Genomic DNA, 19,611 nt, shown 5'->3' on the forward strand with positions numbered 1-19,611 from the left:
CTCCCCTCCCCCCCACCCTCTCTCTCCCCTCCCCCCACCTCCTCTTCCTCCCTCCCTCTCTCTCTCTCTCTCTCTCTCTCTCTCTCTCTCTCTCTCTCTCTCTCTCTCTCTCTCTCTCCGCTTCCCCCTCCCCCCGCTCGCTCCCCCTCCCCCCCCCTCAGTCGCGCGCGCTCTTTCCCCCCCCCCCCCCCCCGTCGCGCGCTCTCTCTCTCTCTCTCTCTCTCTCTCTCTCTCTCTCTCTCTCTCTCTCTCTCTCTCTCCAACAACAACATGCCCTCGAAAAAGCCTCGTCACCGCCGGGCACTCCAGCTAGTATATAATAGTGGTTGGTTTGTCTGTCTGTGTCTGTCCGCTATACACTCAAAAGTTATAGAGCGTACCTACACATGTTATATCAAAAGAAAGCTGATGATCAGGGGAGTGTCATAGATAGACAAGTAAGTGTTTCCCGTTCTGTAATTCTGCTATAATGTGGCTTGTAGTAAGTATAAATAGGTTAAAATAAACAAGGAGCATGTTTCGGAGACTGCTTAAAAATATACTTATGTTGGGCACTGCGAATATGTGCACTTTCTACCTGTAGAGATAAATCTTGGGTAAAATTAGCAGTGGTAAAAGCAGTTTCCAATATAGAGACACACATCAGTAATGCCCCCCCCCCCCCCTTATGTTGTTTACATCACATGTTCCTAGAATGTCATAACATTTTATTTAAATGATGATGGCTTCTTTAATTCTGATCAAACCATTGCAAAGTCTCCTTGTTCTGCTTGTTTCACTTCATTGATGCAGATGGGATGTAGGATTTTTTGCGATCCATTACTGCGGATTTCCAACGTTGATCCAAAGGATGAACGCCTTTCACTGAAATGTGTAATTATTTAAACATGTTGAATGCATTGTATTTGTTTCAGCTGTTAACTCCATGGACAGGATTATAATTGTTTTTAAAAATGATGTAATGCTTTTCCCCCTTAACCCTTTTGCAATGTGTTTGTGTTGGCTTTTGTGCCAACACGTGAACTCATTCTGTAACACTTGGAACAGAACAAGCAAATTTGTCTCTAATCGTTCTATGCTCACCCTTAACTTTGCAACCTCCTCCAGCCCAATATCTCATCTTATAACTTCTGCTCTTCGAATTCTTGCTCCATCATAGGTAGCAAAGACTTCAGCCATCACACCTGTGTACTGTGGAATTCTCTTCCCAATCCCCTCTGCTGTGCTACATCTTGCGCTATCCTCAAAAGTCTCCTCCAAACCTACCTCTTCAACCATACCTGCACCTGCACTCCCCTCCCATTGCTCTTCCCCTACCCCCTAATCTCTGCTTGGTGTTTGTGCCCCTCCCTGTTTTGAAGCATTTGCAAATGTTTCCCTGCATTAAACTTTCTGTATAAATGCTGTTGTTGTGTTATCCAGTTCTACCAATAAACTGACCCAAACCATTGTGCTAGATGGTAAAGTTCTCCTTAGTTGACAGTTTCTTTCAGTAAGCTTCTTGCTGAAAGCTCTTTTTTGATTTTGATTTTTTTTCTCCATTCTTATCTTACTTTCCCTCCGTGCACCCGCTGTTACCCATTTGTTAAGTGAGATGGTGGATAAGACCACCTTTTTCCAGGGCTCTGGCAATGTTGTCTTTTAGTTGGCCACTAGTAATGAGCAAAAGGAACCTAATTATTTCACCTGCCTCTTTCCCACCCCTCCCTTCATCATCTGTCTTTGGAGAACCACTGAACCTATGCTTTAATCCATAATTTTTTTTTAAAACATGATAATTGCCAAAAAGATTTTTCTTGCTTCAAATATTGACAAATGTTCATTTCAGATGACAACATTTAATAGTTTGGCAGTGATAAAATACCCAGAAGGTATTTCTTGCATTGAATTTATTGACGACTTTTTCTAAATAAACACAATATAATCACTAATTTTACCAAAACTAAATAAAACAGTAATTATGCATTAAAGTTCTTGACCGTTTACTTAATCGTACTATGCAGTACATTGTTATTTGAGCCCACAGTCTGCAGATGAATTATCACATGGCATTGCTTGGTACCTTTTGTACTTCATCTCTTGTGGCAAACCAGATAACAATGATCTCTTTTTATAATGTCAAAGCAAAACTGCTGTAAATAGTGTGCGTAATGCTTTGAGAGAAACAATGTGACTATTTCTGCATCAAGACTAAGGGAATTTTTTTGCAAAAACTTCCACGCAAAGATTTTTGTTATGATTTTAAATTTCCTTCTCTGTTTGATCAATGACTTCTCCTTGAAGACTGAGAAATTTCTCTGCACTTCATTATTCCATTAGAAGTAACGGTACTGCTCTGAGGCCAGTTGTTATCCATTCTTGTAATCTCTAGAAGAATTGGTAGCAAACAAATCTATATCAGTTAAATTATATTATTAAAAGTCATAGCTGTACAATTATATTTACTGCTAGTGTACCCGTGAAGTGCATGTTAAATGAAAAGGAACTAGGTGTTGCCCTGGGCTTGAACATTAGCCTTGAAATTCAGCTCACTGATTTTACAGTTGTGCAGCTTAAAAAAACACATTTTCTCAAATCCATCATTTGAGAAGATTTGTAAACATTCAGAAATAGTTGAATTAATCAAGGACAGTCAGCACACATTTGTTAAAAGCAAGTTGTGTTTGACAAATTTACTTTTGAAGAAATGACCGATTTGATAGATAACGAGAATGCAGTAGAACATGTGTATATGATCATCTGAAGCCGTTCTAAGGGCCAGGAAGTTGCGGTCAGTGGTGAAGCGACGGGTGTCTAATTCTAAATTTATGCCTTTCTTTTCACAGCTGGTGAGTCTATTGCTGATTGGAATTGCAGCATGGGGTAAAACCTTTGGACTCGTTACAAGCTTCTCTGTTGTCGCAGGAGTGATTGGAGTGGGAATCTTTCTTTTCCTCATTGCTTTGATTGGACTGTTGGGAGCCATTAAGCACCACCAAGTGTTACTGTTTTTCGTATCCTTTGAACAGAAAAATAATGATCTAATATTTACTGAGATCATTGAGACATAGATTGTTCAAAACAATGGGTTTTTAATGAAGCATGAAAGAGAATCATATAGTACAATGTAAATAGAAGTGTACATCTTATAGTACACTATTGAATTTTTATTTTGTTATGCTTTTGTGCAAAAGATGACCGTGAAACCATGAGCAAACAGGGCTTAACATTGATTTGAGTGGTGTACTGGGGTTAGGTGCTGGCCAATCACCTTTTCCCACATTACAACAGTGACTACACTCCAAGTACTTCATTGGCTGTAAAGCGCTTTGAGACGTCCGGTGGTCGTGAAAGGCGCTATATAAATGCAAGTCTTTTTTCTTTGGGACCAGAGTTCAAGTCTCCAGCTGAGATTAATGGGATTAAAGTCTGCTGGGTGTACAATTCTTTCATATACAGGAAACTTTCTGATATCCGGCACTGACGGGACCGAGCTGGTGCCCTACCATCAAAAGTGCCGGACATACCAGCGTTAATGTTGAGAGATACGGAACTGAAAAGCTCCGTGTGAATCAACAAACCCTGTTGCTTAGCAACAGCTTCAAAACAGTCGGCTGCAGCTGCAAGCGTCTCTAGCTGAAGCTGTTGCTATAGCTACAGACCTTGCAGTGCCTGACTGGGGGGGGAAAAAAAGCAACGAGAACTAAAAAAAAACTTACAGAAAACGGCTCCTGATTTTTGCTGTTAGATCGAGTATTCCGGACATATAACCTCCGGATAAACCAAAGTTTCCTGTATTGAGTTTGCATGGTTTCAATCCTGTTCCTAGGGGAATGGGTTCACAGCACAAAAGACTCCTCTAATTGGCCATCTAATTCTGAAACCACAGAATGGCTGGTTTGGAAATATCACACAGGTTAAATTCATGGTTGCTCTTCTGATGAGGCTGAGACACATTGGAATTGCAGTAAATATTTAGAAGAAAGTCATTCAGTACTGAATGCTGGTGAGGGCAGTGGTTCCTCTGGGGAGTGCAGCAGAGCCAAGTCTATGGCGGTACGGGGTGGCAAGAGGAGGAAGATCGGGAAAGCAATAGTGTTAGAGGATTCAATGGTTAGGGGAACAGACAGGCGTTCCTGTGGCTGCAGATGTGATTCCAGGATGGTATGTTGCCTCCCTGGTGCCAGGATCAAGGATATCATTAAGCGGCTGCAGAACATTCTGAGGAGGGAGGGTGAACAGTCAGAGGTTGTAAGAACATAAGAAATAGGAGCAGGAGTGGGCCAATCGGCCCCTCGAGCCTGCTCCGCCATTCAATAAGATCATGGCTGATCTGATCCTAACCGCCAATCTACTATCACAGAACCATCTCCTGAATCTAACAGAATTAGACACACGAAATAGGAGCAGGATCAGGCTACACGGCCCCTGGGCCCGCTCCGCTACCCACAGGGCCATGTCCGATCCGAACCTAGACTCCTGTCCAAATTCCTGCCCGCTCCCCGTAACCCTTAATTCCCTTTACTTCTAGGAAACTGTCTATTTCTGTTTTAAATTTATGTAATGATGTAGCTTCTACAGCTTTTTGGGGCAGCATATTCCATGGACCTACCACCCTCTGAGTGAAGTAGTTCCTCCTCATCTCAGTTTTGAAAGAGCAGCCCCTTATTCTAAGCCTATGCCCCCTAGTTCTAGTTTCACCCACCATCGGAAACATCCTTCCCGCATCCACCCGATCCAACCGCTTCACAATCTTCTGTTTCAATAAGATCGCCTCTCATTCTTCTGAACTCCAATGAGTAGAGTCCCAATCTACTCAACCTCTCCTCATATGTCCATCCCCTCATCCCCGGGATTAACCGAGTGAACCTTCTTTGTACTGACTCGAGAGCAAGTATGTCTTTTCTTAAGTATGGACACCAAAACTGTATGCAGTATTCCAGGTGTGGTCTCACCAATACCTTGTACAACTGAAGCAATACCTCCCTATTTTTATATTCTATCCCCCTAGCAATGAAAGCCAACATTGGCCTTCTTAATCACTTGCTGCACCTGCATGCTAACCTTTTGAGTTTCGTGCACCAGGACCCCCAGATCCCTTTGTACTTCAGTACTTTCCAGTTTCTTGCCATTAAGATAATAACTTGCTCTACGATTTTTCCTGCCAAAGTACATAACCTCACACTTTCCAGTATTGTATTCCATCTGCCAAATCTCTGCCCACTTACTTAGCCTGTCTATGTCCCCTTGCAGGTTTTTTATGTCCTCCTCACTCACTACTTTCCCTCCCATCTTAGTATCACCTGCAAACTTTGATATGTTACACTCGGTCCCCTCCTCCAAATCGTTAATATAGATTGTAAAGAGTTGGGGACCCAGCACTGACCCCTGCGGAACACCACTAGTTACTGATTGCCAGTCTGAGAATGAACCATTTATCCCAACTCTCTGCCTTCTGTTAGATAGCCAATCCTCTATCCATGCCAGAATATTACCCCCAATCCCGTGATTTTTTATCTTAAGCAATAATCTTTTGTGTGGCGCCTTGTCAAATGCCTTTTGGAAGTCTAAATACACTACGTCCACTGGTTCCCCTTTATCCACCCTATATGTTACTTCCTCAAAGAACTCCAGCAAATTTGTCAAACGTGACTTCCCCTTCATAAAACAATGCTGACTTTGTCCTATTAAATTATGATTATCCAAATGTCCTGTTACTGTCTCCTTAATAATGGACTCCAAAATTTTACCTACCATAGATGTTAGGCTAACCGGTCTATAGTTTCCAGCCTTCTGTCTACTGCCCTATTTAAATAAGGGTGTTACATTAGCAGTTTTCCAGTCTGCCAGGAGCTTTGCTGAGTCCAGGGAGTTTCAGAAAATTATTACTAATGCATCCACAATCCCTACCGCCACTTCCCTCAAGACCCTAGGATGTAAGCCATCAGGTCCAGGTGATTTATCCGCCTTGAGTCCCATTATTTTACCGAGTACCACTTCCTTAGTGATTTTGATCGTGTTTAGCTCCTCCCCCACTATAGCCCCCTGTTTGTCCAGTGTTGGGATATTCTTAGTGTCTTCTACTGTAAAGACTGATACAAAATATTCATTCAGTGTTTTTGCCATCTCCATATTTCCCACCATTAATTTCCTGGTCTCATCCTCTAAGGGACCAACATTTACTTTAGCCACCCTTTTTCTTTTTATATAACTATAAAAACTTTTACTATCTGTTTTTATATTTTTTGCTAATTTACTTTCATAATCTATCTTCCCTTTCTTAATCAATCTTTTTGTTATTTTTTCATGTCTTTTAAAGTTTTCCCAATCCTCTATCCTCCCACTAGATTTGGCTACTTTATATGCCCTTGTTTTTAGTCGAATACTATCCTTAATTTCTTTACTTAGCCACGGATGGCTGTCTTTTTTTTACACCCTTTTCTTCTCAGTGGAATATATATTTTTTGGAAGGTGTAAAATAACTCCTTAAATGTACACCACTGATCATGTATCGTCTTACCCTTTTAATCTATTTTCCCAATCCACTCTACTCAATTCCGCTCTCATACCTTCATAGTCTCCTTTATTCAAGCTTAGCACGCTTGTTTGAGATCCATATGATTGTGGTCCATATCGTTATCAACGACATAGGTAGAAAGAGGGATATGGTCCTGCAGGCAGATTTTAGGAGCTAGGAAAGATTAAAAAGCAGGACTTCAAAAGTAGTATTCTCTAGATTACTCCCAGAGCCACGAGCTAGTGATTATAGAAATAGGAGGATAGAGCAGATGAATGGGTGGCTGGAGAGATGGTGCAGGAAAGAGGGCTTTAGATTCCTGGGACATTGGGACCGGTTCTGGGGGAGTTGGAACCTGTACAAGCCGGATGGGTTGCACCTCAACAGAGCTGGGACCAATACCCTTGCGGGGAGGTTTGCTATTGCTGTTGGGGAGGGTTTAAACTAATTTGGCAGGGGGATAGGCACCAGGATGTAGCATTAGAAAGGAGAAACAAGGTGCACAAAGAATTGGGAGAGACAGATAGCATTAGTGTGAGAAATAGTAGAGTATTAGGTGGGGTCAGGTTAAGAGAGAATATAAGAGGGTCCAAGATAGGTTTACAGTGCATGTGTGTAAATGCACGAAACGTGGTAAATAAGGTTGTTGAGCTACAGGCGCAAATAGCCACATGGGAATATGATGATGTGGTGATAACAGTGACCTGGCTCAAAAATGGGCAGAATTGCGTACTAAATATTCCTTGATCTAAATTGTTCAGGACAGACGGGGAAGGAAAGAAAGGAAATAAAAACAGAAAATGCTGGAAAAACTCAGCAAGTCAGGCAGCATCTGTGGAGAGAAACAGAACTAACGTTTCAGGTTGGTAACGTTTTGTCAGAACTGGAAAAAGTTAGAGATGTAACAGATTTTAAGCAAGTGCAGGGGCAGGAAATGGGGGAGAGGAGGAAAGAACAAAAGGGAAGGTCTGTGATGGGGTGCAAGGCAGGAGTTATTAAATGACAAAAGGTATGATTGTATAAAGCAGAAGGAGATGGTAATGGGACAAGTAAAGAAACAAAAGATGAGTCTAGAAGAGGTATAAATAGCCTGGCAGAATCATCAACAGCTGTCATGAGAGAAAATGTTGTAAAATTCTATGTAATTGAAAAAGAGAAAATAATTTAAAAGTTGGGAAAGAATTGGCAGGGCAGTGATGTGGAAAATTGGAGCAGCTGTGTGTCTCTGGGCTGACTGAGCAACAGGTAGTTTGGGAAGATGGCTGTGTCAAGGAGGCATGCAAACAATAGGGATAATTAGGATAGATCAGTTTCTACCAGTGTGTGCGCAGATTAAATGGCTTCTACTCTGCTCTTGGACTGTTTAAAAGTATTGAGGCCAATAATCTGCCATGGGACTATTTGTGGAATTTGCATTATTTCAACAAAGTACATAGATGAACAACAGTATGAGTAAGAATGTAAATAATTAATCATTGATACTTAACATTAAGCAGGCACCTGTTTCAGGAACACAATGACGCATTGTTTGCATAATTTAACATTACACTGCTTAGCTGCAGATGGCAGCTGCAGTTTGGATGGAGTTCGAGAATTGGTTCATTGTTTCTCTCCTGTCTGCTGTACTCTTGTTAATGACTGAAGCGATGATAATTGAAATCAAACTGGATTTTTAAAAGTTCAAACTATACATTTGCAATAAAGATCAAGGTTTTTTTTTCTATTTTGATCCATTTTAAAGATACTTCCTTTTGTTTGCCTCTAGTTGCCTTGCAAAAAGAAACACTAAATGTTTATTTTACTTATCTGTAATTGCATGAATTTTAATACCTGAATTCACAAACTTGTGTTCCTTAGAAATGTATATGTTCTACAGAAATTTTACTTCATAAAACTATTGTAGAAAAATGATTTTATCACTGTGTATCAATTTTTTAACTCACTTACATTTACTTACTAAAATGTATTACAGTGGATCTTTAACTATTCACCATCTCATAATCCACACCCTTGAATTACTGCCAGCATCTTCATGCAAATTGGGGTTTTGGATTAGGAGACCAGTGAGATTTGAGACTGCCAGAATTTTTTTAGAATAGCAGAAAACAAATGTTTCACTTTAAAGTAAAACTAAGAAATTCATTACATTCATTTAAAACACATTTTGAAAGGAGTTTTGAGATTTGTTGATTATCCACCATTTTGCCTTATCCACCAAAGGGGAAAAGGAGAGAGATATCCTCCATTATAGTACACAATTAAGGATTTTGCTCTGCTTGAAATTAACCAGTTAATTAAATTAGACCAGTTGCTATGGACACTGAACTTGCCAAAATAGGGTCAAACCCGAAACGTCAACTCAAATTTCTCTCCACGGATGTTGCCTGACTTGCTGAGTTTTTCCAGCATTTTCTGTTGTTATATCTAAATTGCCTGTTGCTTCTCTGTCCAATCCCCTGCAAAATCTAATGAATATAAAAAGACTAAATCAGAATTCTGTGCAGATGATTTTTCCCCCCAACATGTTCTGAGACACACAACTACTTTTAAAGATCCAAAAATTGCCCAATATCCCTCAAAGGATTAACTAATTTAGATCACCGTTTACATGTTCGCTTAATACATTGTCTAAAATTTGAATGATTTAAAAATGTGGAAAATTAAAGTCTGGATAATATATTTCTAATTGTGAACCAGATAGAATGGTATAGAGAATTGAAGTGCCATAACTTTTTGCTAATAAAAATTTGTTGATTTCTTTACTGGACTGGGGAAAAAATGGCAAGTGCTACAAACTCGGGTCTGCCATAATTATCATCTTGGGTTCGTTAGTGTTGGCTGCCTCATAAGTGGTCCGAACATCTTTCTTTTACGGAAGTTGACTTTTAATGCTCTATATCTACTTGCAAGATAGCTTAACCCAGCAATGTAGCAATACCCCATTTGTGACTTGTGCAAAAGATACAAATATCCAGTCCATGTGCTACTTCATTCTTTCTGAATATGGACCAAGAGACGAGGCTTGATATGAATTGCTAAGATGAAAGTGAGGTGAAATTACAGAGCAGCATTAAGATCAGACTCGCTTAGTTCAAGCAGTCCAACTTACCTTCATGTAATTATGCAAAATAAAGAACCCTCCAAATTTCCTCATCAGTAGGTCATCTTACTTGGCATAAATAAGATGTATTCTAACTATCTTCCAGTATTTCTAACCTCTTTGCCTTAGCAATGGCCTTCACAGCTTTCTCTTTAACAAACTTGACTGCTCCCACAGCCTTCTCTCTTGTCTTTCCTTCTCTCCTTTTGTCTTTCTCTAACTCCAATCTGTTCACAGACAGATGGGGATCGAAGGACTTTCCAATATAATAGGTGTGAGGTGTTTTCCAATTACTTAGACAAACTAACAAACTGCTTACCGTTTAGTATCTGGGGAATACTACTTCCAGCATACGAATAGGAATTTGGTATAGAAACCACCTTCTTAAACTGGAGAATAAACATGGCTTAAAAAACATAAAATTGAAAGTAACTTTTTTTTCAAATCCTATCTACAGAAAAATGGCCAAAAAACCTTGTTTGATGATTTTTATTAAGGTCAGAAATATTCTGATGTGATAGTTGCATATTACAGTATGCCATAAGATCAGCAAAAGATTTAAAGTTATTAATATCTTCCTTGACTACTGACTATTAGTATATGATCATTTTGTTCATGGTGTTTGTAGTCCAGTTCTCAATCTCCTGTGCAAGCCTCGCGCTCAATGAGAATCAACAGGTGAGAACGTTTAGTGCTTCATTATTTTGCAAGTTCAGAAATGTTCCTTAATTTCTCCCATTGCATTGATCTGAACTAACCTTTTTTTGTTCTGCTTAGCTGCTGACCTGATTTATGCATTGGAAGAGATGTAAATGTGTGTATAGCAGAATCATCAACAGCGGCCATCTGAAAACAATAGGGGCAGAGGTTATGGCCTGAAATTGTTGAACTCTGTTGAGTCCAGAAGGCTGCAAAGTGCCTAATAGAAAGATGAGGTGCTGTTCCTTGAGCTTGCGTTGAGCTTCATTGGAAAAGTGTAAGAGGCCGAGGTCAGAGTGGGAGTGAAGTGGAGAATTAAAGTAACAGGCGACCGAAAGCTCGTGATCCTCAATGTAGAGCAAACCGCATCGTGAGCAGCGAATACAGTATACTAAATTGCTAGAAGTAAAACTAAATCGCTGTTTCACCTAGAAGGAACATATGGAGCCCTGGACAGTAGAAAGGGAGGAAGTAAAAGGGCAGGTGTTGCATCTCCTGCGCTTGCACAGGAAGGTGTGGTAGGAAGGTGTGGTGGGAAGGGGAGGGGTTCGGGGTGATTGAGGCGTGAACCAGGGTGTGCTCCCTTCGGAATGCTGAAAGGAAGGGGAAGATGTGTTTGGTGGTGGGATCACACTGGAGATGGCGGAGGATGATCCGTTGAATGTAGAGGCTTGTGGGGTGAAAGGTGAGGACAAGGGGAACCCTATTGTGGTTCTGGGAGGGAGGGGAAGGGATGAGAGCAGAAGTGCGGGAAATGGAACTGACATGGTCGAGGACCATATCAACCATGGTAGAGGGGGAATCCTCGGTTGAGGAAAAATGAACACCTATCGGAAGCACTAGTATGGAAGGTGGCATCATCAGAACAGTTGTGATGGAGAATGGGATAGAATCCTTGCAGGAAGCAGGGTGGGAGGAAGTTTAGTCCAGTTAGCTGTGGGAGTCACTGGGTTTAAAGTCGATGTTTGTTTGTCGATAGCCTAGCCCCAGAAATGGAGATGGAGAAGTTGAGGAAGTGAAGAGTCAGAGATGGATCATGTGAAGATGAGGGAAGGTTGGAAATTGGAAGCAAAGTGAATTAAATATTCCAGTTCAGGACAAGATCAGGAAACTGCACATATACAGTCTTCAATGTACTGGATAAAGAGGGAGGGACCTGAGTAGGACTGAAACAAAGAATGTTTCATGCACCCCGCAAGAAAGCAGGCATAGCTAGGACCCATGCGGGTACCCATAGCGACACCTTTTATTTTGAGGAAGTGAGTGGAGTCAAAGGAGAAGTTGTTCAACGTGAGAACAAGTTCAGCCAGGTGAAGGAGGGTGGTGGTGGATGGGGACTGGTTGGGCCTCTGTTCAAGGAAGAAGCGGAGTGCCCTCAGGCCATCCTGGTGGGGGATGGCGGTGTAGAGGTTTTGGATGTCCATATTGAAAAGGAGACGGTTGAGGCCAGGAAATTGGAAACTGTTAAAGTGGCGGAGGGCGTTGGAAGAGTTGCAGATGTAGGTGGGAAGAGACTGGACAAGGGGAGAAAAAATAGTCGAGATGGGAAGAAATCAGTTCCGTGGGGCAAGAACAGGCTGAAGCAATGGGTCTACCAGGGCAGTCCTGTTTGTAGATCTTGGGAAGGAGGTAGACGCGGGCTATGTGGGGTTGGGGGACTATAAGATTGGTGGCCATGAAGGGAAAATCTCTAGAGGAGATGAGATCAGTTACAGTATTGGAAATGATGGCTTGATGTTCGGTAGTCGGGTCATGGTCCAGGGGGAGGTAGGAGGAGGTGTTTGAGAGTTGGCGTTTAGCCTCCCCAAGGTAGAGGTCGGTTCGCCAAACAACAACAGCGCCACCTTTGTCAGCAGGTTTAGTGACGATGTTGGGGTTGGATCTGAACGAACGGAATGCTGCAAGTTCAGAGGGAGTTAGGTTGGAGTGAGTGAGGGGAATAGAGAAATTGAGACGGCTGATGTCACGCCGGCAGTTCGGATAGAAAAAATCTAGAGAGGCTAAGAGGCCAGAGGGAGGGGTCCAGGTAGAACGAGAATTCTGAAAACTGGAGAAAGGGCCCATTGTGCTGGGGGACGACTCCTGGCCAAAGAAGTGGGCACGGAGATGAAGACAATGGAAAAAGAGCTCAGCATCGTGCCGAACTCACAATTCTTTGAGATGGGGATGCAAGTGGATGAAGCTCGGACCATTGCTGAGGACTGACCGTTTGGGGTCAGAGAGGGGACCCATCCCCGCCCCCTTCACCCCCCCCCCCCCCTTAAAATCTGTTACATCTCTAACTTTTTCCAGTTCTGACGAAAGGTTATCGACCTAAAACATTAACTCTGTTTCTCTCTCCACAGATGTTGCCTGACCTGAGTATTTCCAGCATTTTCTGTTTTAATTTCAGATTTCCAGCATCCTCAGTATTTTGCTTCTGTATTATATAGTTGGTTACACTTTTTATTTTGCTAATATTTTGTTTATATTTCTTGTTGATGGAGTGGATATGTGGTTGGCAGCTCATCTCGGGGTCAGATAGGATAGCAAGGTTGCAAACGGTCTGGTTCAGCCTCAGACAGTGACCAGGGAGAGGGATGGAGTTTTTGGCAGGAATTGATAACAATGTCTTCAGTCTTCTCAATATTTAGTTGAAGGAAATTTCTGCTCATCCAAGACTAGATGTAAATGCAAAGCCACAAAAATTAAGATTCCATCCAAGGTGAAATCTCATCCATAACAATGAATTATTTGTATTGTTTGCTCAACAATTGTCCATATTTGCAAACCAATGAGGAAAGGAAGTAAAAGAAAGTAAAACTGAAACGGAGCAGAAGCTAAATTTGGAAGTTTGGAATAAGGCAAACAAGATGGAAGACACCAACTAGGCAGACAATTGCTGTTAATAGATTTACATATTGACATATAGAAGTGCACATGAATGTTTAGATAAATATAAAATATAAACCTGAATGCGCCAACTATGTTCCTATTTTCATTCTATGGATATTAATTGCAGTAGTGATGGTCAGATGTGTGCTGCTCCTTCTGTCTTTTTCCAATCTGTCAGCCCCTGATCCTATCCAGCCTGATAAATGTTGCAGCTTTCAAATCATAAATATGTAGATTCATTGGTTTAACTGCAAAGTATAACAAAAGACAAAGGAAAGAAAAGTCAACCCAATATAATTGTATCTTTGATTCTTTTATGTCTAGTTTTGCACTGTCTAGTTTTGCACAAGAACAAAATGCTGAATGAATTAGCTAATGAAATCTAGAATTAGCTATATTCTCTGAAATGATGTCTTGATCTAGACCTGCTGATGTATGGGTTGGTTTCAGAAAGCTGCACAGTAGATTTCATTGCCTATATCTTGATTGCTGTAATAAAGTTGGGCATGGTGTTGGCTGAGACAGTTAACCGTTGAACTGTGGAGTGAGCCATTGTGCGGAAAGAGAACCTACAGATTAGACATAGTTTTTATTGATCCCTTTTTTAAAATTACATTTCTGGGTTGTCTTGTGGAACCTTATTTGCCTGTTTTATCAGGTGGACTAGAAGGGATACACACAGACAAATAGTCATGGGAAACTCAGAGCAGTTTAATTGTGGTTCCATTAATTGTGTGTTATTTGTTAGTCACCAGAGAGATTCTAGAAAAAGAATAAAGTCTTGCATCTGCTCTATTTTTTGCTTGATGAAATGAATTAACCCAGTGTTTCATGGAGGAGCCAAGTAAATGTATTTCAGAATTATAAAATAATCTAAATGCCTGGGACTGATCCAGAAATAAGGACTTGCTATTCGTGGTATTTATCTTTGCCATTTATATCTCCAAAGAAGTATGTGGCACATTACATTTGCTGTCCTTTCACCTCTTCAATTGGATTCAAATCTAGCACTAACTGATGGATGTCTGTTTTCTCTGCTGTAAGGATCTTTTATGAAATGAGTTAGAACAGTCTCTACTCGCTTCTGGGTAGGCAAAGGGCCACAATATAAAACTCTCTCTAATTAGTACTAATTGGCAGTGTCATTCAGAGGCTACAGGGATGGCTATATTGGAAATGGAAAGGTCACACTGTTGTAGTAGAGGGAGCTTAACTGTTGGCTATGCTGTATCTAATTTGAGAGTGTTAATAGTAACACTGGATATTGGAAATTGGGAAGTGTTCCATTCTCCAATGGTAACATCCTTCATCTTATTCACAAAATTAAAAATAATAGAAATTGCTGGAAATACTCAGCAGGCCAGGCAGCATCCGTGGAGAGTATTTCCAGCATTTTCTGCTGTTTCAGATTTCCAGCATCTGCTGTATTTTGCTTTTGTATCAGACAATAATTAACCCTTCTCCTTTGATGTATTTGGTTCTAATGGATTGTAGCAAAAAAGTTAATCCCATTAGACAGCTAGTATTTTATTTCTATACATTTCAAAAGTCTTGCATGTGGAATGCATGTCCTGTCTACAAACTTTTCTTCCTGTCATCAGATTTTTTGTGTACTGCTTTTAGGCCCACATTGTAAAATTACGATGAAAATATTTATAATGGAAATTCTGATGTCAACAGATGCCTGGCACAGTGCAGGTGTGAGCCTCCCACCATTGGTGGCACTGTGTTGGAAGGTAGCCATGCCCACACCAATTGTTTTCTTTTTGCAAGCATTTTTCCATTTATCTAGGCCTTCAATTTTTTTAATGTAATTCCCCCCCACAATTTTTTGTAAAAATTGTTCTTTTCCTCGCTGCCTTTTATCTGGCCCTGTACCACCCTCCAAAATGAAGCCATGGCCCCACAGTTAGCCCAGGGCCGCTTGCCTCCTGCCTTCTACTTACCATCCCTAGCTTGCCTGTTGACTTTTTTGATCATCTCTCAAACTGCCATGGTGGCGCAGCATTGAGTCAAGGCCTGCTGCCCATTATCTGCTGGCATCGACCTGCCCAGCACCTCCTACAATCCACACCACCCCAAACCTAATTTTTCAGGGCTATAGTTCAGTGCACTGCTGGTTTCTCAGCTTTACTCTGCTGCTGTGTTGGGTTCTGGCCAGAAATCCATTTCTGAGCTGAAATCTATTTTTCCACTGGCTTCTGGGCATTGCTGTAATGTTGCCCTTCACTGCTGTTTTCTACAAGACTATTTATTCTCAGCTGGATTGCATCTATTCTTGTACCTGATCTGTTTCTGCAGATTCAGTTTTCTGATCCACCACTAGGAATTTTTCAATCTACGTTGAGAGAGGTCTGATCTGTTTCTGCTAGTTCCTATCCTACTCTGGGTTCTGCTCCCTTATTGCTGAATGACCTCTACTTTCTGCTTGCTTCCAATGGTTGCTGACTCCCTCCTTTTCAGTCACCTTTTGCTGGACTGGGTTGGATCAGTTATTCAAGCTTTCTACTGCTGCTCCTGATCTTGTATGCTCCTCAGCTCCCTACAGCTTTTCCTTGTACCAGCTCCCTCATCTGTACTGATCCCATGAATTTGTCTTTCGCCCTCCACTGGCTCCCTGGACTTTACTGCTCTTGGTTCTTGGGTTTTGTTCCCACTGCACCTCGCTGCTCTTCTGGTATAACAGATTTCTTGGTGCACACTGCTAACACCTGAGGCCAGTGTGCACCTCCGCTGGACCCTTGGGTCACCTCTGCTGGCTCTTGGTTGACTCTCCACTCATCCTCGGCCCTCTGTTTTCTACTGGACAACCTTCAGCAGTGCGTCCACTGATACTCTGCCCTCGACTTCCAAAAGGCATTTGATAAAGTGCCACATAATAGGCTTGCCAACAAAGTTGAAGCCCATGGAATAAAAGGGACAGTGGCAGCATGGATACGATTTGGCTAAGTGACAGGAAACCGTAGTGGTGAACGGTTGTTTTTAGGACTGGAGGAAGATATACAATGGTGTTTCCCAGGGGGAGGTACAAGGACCATTGCTTTCCTGATGTATATTAATGACTTGGACTTGGATGTACAGGGCACAATTTCAAAATTTGCAGATGAGACAAACTTGCAAGTGTTGTGAACAGTGAGGAGGATGGTGATAGACTTCAAGAGGACATAGACAGGCTGGTGGAATGGGCAGACACGTAGCTGATGAAATTTAATGCAGAAAAGTGAGAAGTGATACATTTTGGTAGGAAAAACGAGGAGGGGCAATATAAACTAAAAGGTACAATTCTGAAGTGAGTGCATGAACAGAGAGACCTGGGGGTATATGTGCACAAATTGTTGAAGGTGGCAGGGCAGGTTGAGAACGGTTTAAAAAGCATACGGGATCCTGGGCTTCATAAATAGAGGCATCGAGTACAAAAGCAAGGAAGTTATGATGAACGTTTATAAAACACTGGTTCAGCCTCAACTGGAATATTGTGTCCAATTCTGGGCACCGCACTTTAGAAAGGATGTGAAGGCCTTAGAGAGGGTGCAGAAAAGATTTACAAGAATTTTTCCAGGGATGAGGGACTTCATACGTGGATAGACTGGAGAATCTGGGGTTGTTCTCCTTTAGAGCAAAGAAATGTTGAGAGGAGATTTGATATGGGTGTTCAAAACCATGAGGGGTCTAGACAGAGTAGATAGAGAGAAACTGTTCCCATTGGTGGAAGAGTTGAGCACCAGAGGACACGGATTTAAGGTGATTGGCAGAAGAACCAAAGGCGACGTGAAAAACTTTTTTATGCAGCGAGTGGTTAACATCTGGAATGCACTGCCTGAAAGGGTGGTGGAAGCAGACTCGATCGTGGCTTTCAAAAGGAAATGGATGTTGTGGCGAAATAACATTAATTAAATCCGCACACTAGTCTGTAAATGGTAAAATAGCCAAGCAGTTTATTTAAAACACAATATTCAACAGTACAATATAAACAGACCGCGGAGGTTACATACAGTCCGCGAAGGTACCTAGACGCTGATCAGAGAGACAGCTTAGAGTTCCCGCAACTCGTTCCTGGCTGACTCCCCGAACGCTTGCAGCTTTCCGTATTTATGTCTTAAAACCACAATGATTCATACTTTTGCGTGACTTCACATGTTTTCGCGTCACTTGTTATTCAAGTTATTTCTTGCCACATTCTCCTAACAGTCTAGGTGGCGGTTGAACCATCAGTTGCCCACCTGGTGACTTCCCTAATCTCCCAATGGCTAGTTTCAATCCAGCGAGTCCTTTTGACCTATTATTGTCAAGTCGCTGCCTCTTTTCTGTGTCTTGGCATGTCTCCTTCTACTTTTCCTATCTTTGTCCCTTTTTGTGGTTACGTGCTGAGCTGTGTGCAAAGCCTATATATGCTTTTAACTTGCTGTTGTCAGGCAGAAATGCCTTGACTACTTATGCTTACCCATAATGCTATGCTTCTACTAAGTGTGATTTCTAAAAATCCACCAAACCCCCCTTTGGTCCATGGCTACCCCAGCCCATGAGACCACACTATAAATTATACCAATTCATCCTGCCCCCTCTTCGGTGATCAGCCGATGGGTTAGGGAGGAATAGGTGTCTGATGTCAGTGGTTAAATTCCAGTGCTAATCAGGTTCTTCCTTTCCTCAAGTACCTTTCCTATCTGCTGGGCGAGGCGTCTTGCCCGGCGTCTTCTGCAGGATGAGCAAAACATAAAAATGTATCCAAGAACCAAAATTAGCTGTGCTGCCACGAATATATGTGATATTATACGTATCCACGGGTGGATATTAACATTTAATCCCCAGTTCCAGATTTTATTGTACCATAGAATTTCTGCTAAAGTTTTATTAATGTCCAGACCTTGTTTCTTTAAAATTTCTTCTATTCTATGATGTTCTGTATTGTCCTTTATTTCCCACTGTAATTTCTTCCAAGCTTCTTGCTCCTGTAATTTAGGAATTGCCTTGGGCTCCAGTATAACATAAGTTTCAACCTCTTTACAGTATTAAGTTCTGTATTATTCAACGCCCATGTTTTCTCTTCGCGTGGTCTGGGCGGGTGTATATATTGGTGTCCTATTTGTGTCGGTATCTTTGGGTTGAAACAAAAGTTTGGCTGGGGAATGGGACAAGTCAGATCTTGGTATTCATATTTCTGTTCAGCTGTGGTGACACAAAATGTCTCGTTATTCTTTGGTTCTACCCTTGTTTGGTGTATCCTCCTTGGGTGTACCTCAAGGGTGCAATTGGTGGTTTTGGTAAACTCACACTCTCTGCTGTGTCTCCCTCGGTGGGGAGGTGTGTGCACACTCAAGTCCTTCCCTTGTGGTGGCACCCGTCCATTACCACCCTCCTTAAGGTCCCATTCCTCTGGTTATTGGGCCAGAAATTCGCGGCCAAAGGCGTGAGTGCGCTCGGGGTACTCACGCATCTGGCCGTTGGAAATGCCGGCGTTCAGCATGAACAGCGCATGCGGGGAACGCCGGCATTTCCAGACCTCGAGCGCGTGCGACTGCACAGGCAGCGCTTGCGCAGTGAACTTCGTAGATTTCATTCATGAAATCCGTGAGGGTAAGTCCTCAGAAGTTACACGTAAAAAAAGCAAGTGTAAAGTGGTTCATTGGCTGCGGAGGAAGAAACATTTTATCGTGGAGCTTCTGAAATGCAATATTTTTGTTTGGGAAAGGGAGGGAAGTTATTTTAAGAAATTTTAAGTAAGTTTTAAAGTTAAAATTTTTTTTTTTTTTTAAAAAGGGTTTTCAGAACGGTAGGTAGAAGGAGCAATTGTGGCTGTGTGAATGGAATGTGAGAATGAGTTATGTATGTATGTCCACATATATTCCTTTACGTATATGTATGTATGTTTTATATTCCTTTACTAATGTGTATGAATGTATGTTTTTAATTATGATTTTCCAATAAGTTACTTTCTCTGAAAGTCATAATTAAATAATACATTCATACACATAAGTAAAGGAATATACATAACACGCAAAGGAATATATACAGACATACATACTTTCAGAAGCTCCACGATAAGAAATATCTTCCTCCGCAGCCTCTGGAGCAACTGTACCCATGCTTTTTTCATGTGTAAGTTGTAATGACTGGACCTCACTGAAAGCATTAATGAAAGCGGCGAATTATACTGCGCACGCGCTGCCTGTGCAGTCGCACGCGTTCTGCCTCTGAACCCCTTCGTTCAGAGGACAGGAAATGCCGGTTTTCCCCACATGTACTGTGCATGCTGAAAACCGGCATTTCATCCAGCCAGATGCGTAAGTACCCCGACTGTACTTGCGCATTTGGAAGGGAATTACTGGGCCAACATTTTACATGTCAATAAAATGAAAAATTTAACAATTGCACGACTTGCCCCCTCGCATCTGCGACTGAGGGTCCAAGGAGGTGCATTGCGCAAGAGGTCATCATCGTACGT

The 19,611-nt window shown here is 41.7% G+C and overlaps 1 protein-coding gene across 2 annotated transcripts in view; it reads left to right on the forward strand.

The window, feature by feature from the left end:
* The window catches only part of tspan13a (tetraspanin 13a), a 100,637-nt gene that overhangs the window by 28,976 nt on the left and 52,050 nt on the right, over positions 1-19,611 (forward strand). Inside the window, exons 1-3 of one of the 2 annotated variants that reach the window (XM_085988410.1) lie at positions 372-437; positions 2,826-2,993; positions 10,194-10,274. In XM_085988410.1, coding sequence (XP_085844536.1) covers positions 387-437; positions 2,826-2,993; positions 10,194-10,274 — 300 coding nt within the window. In that variant the 5' untranslated portion in view covers positions 372-386. Of the gene's footprint in view, positions 1-371; positions 438-2,825; positions 2,994-10,193; positions 10,275-19,611 lie in introns of those variants that run through there. The other variant, XM_085988409.1, reaches the window with a different exon arrangement.

Source organism: Somniosus microcephalus, chromosome 5, assembly GCF_052327205.1.
Source record: "Somniosus microcephalus isolate GS21.2 chromosome 5, FLI_Smic_1.0, whole genome shotgun sequence".
Taxonomy (NCBI): Eukaryota; Metazoa; Chordata; class Chondrichthyes; order Squaliformes; family Somniosidae; genus Somniosus; species Somniosus microcephalus.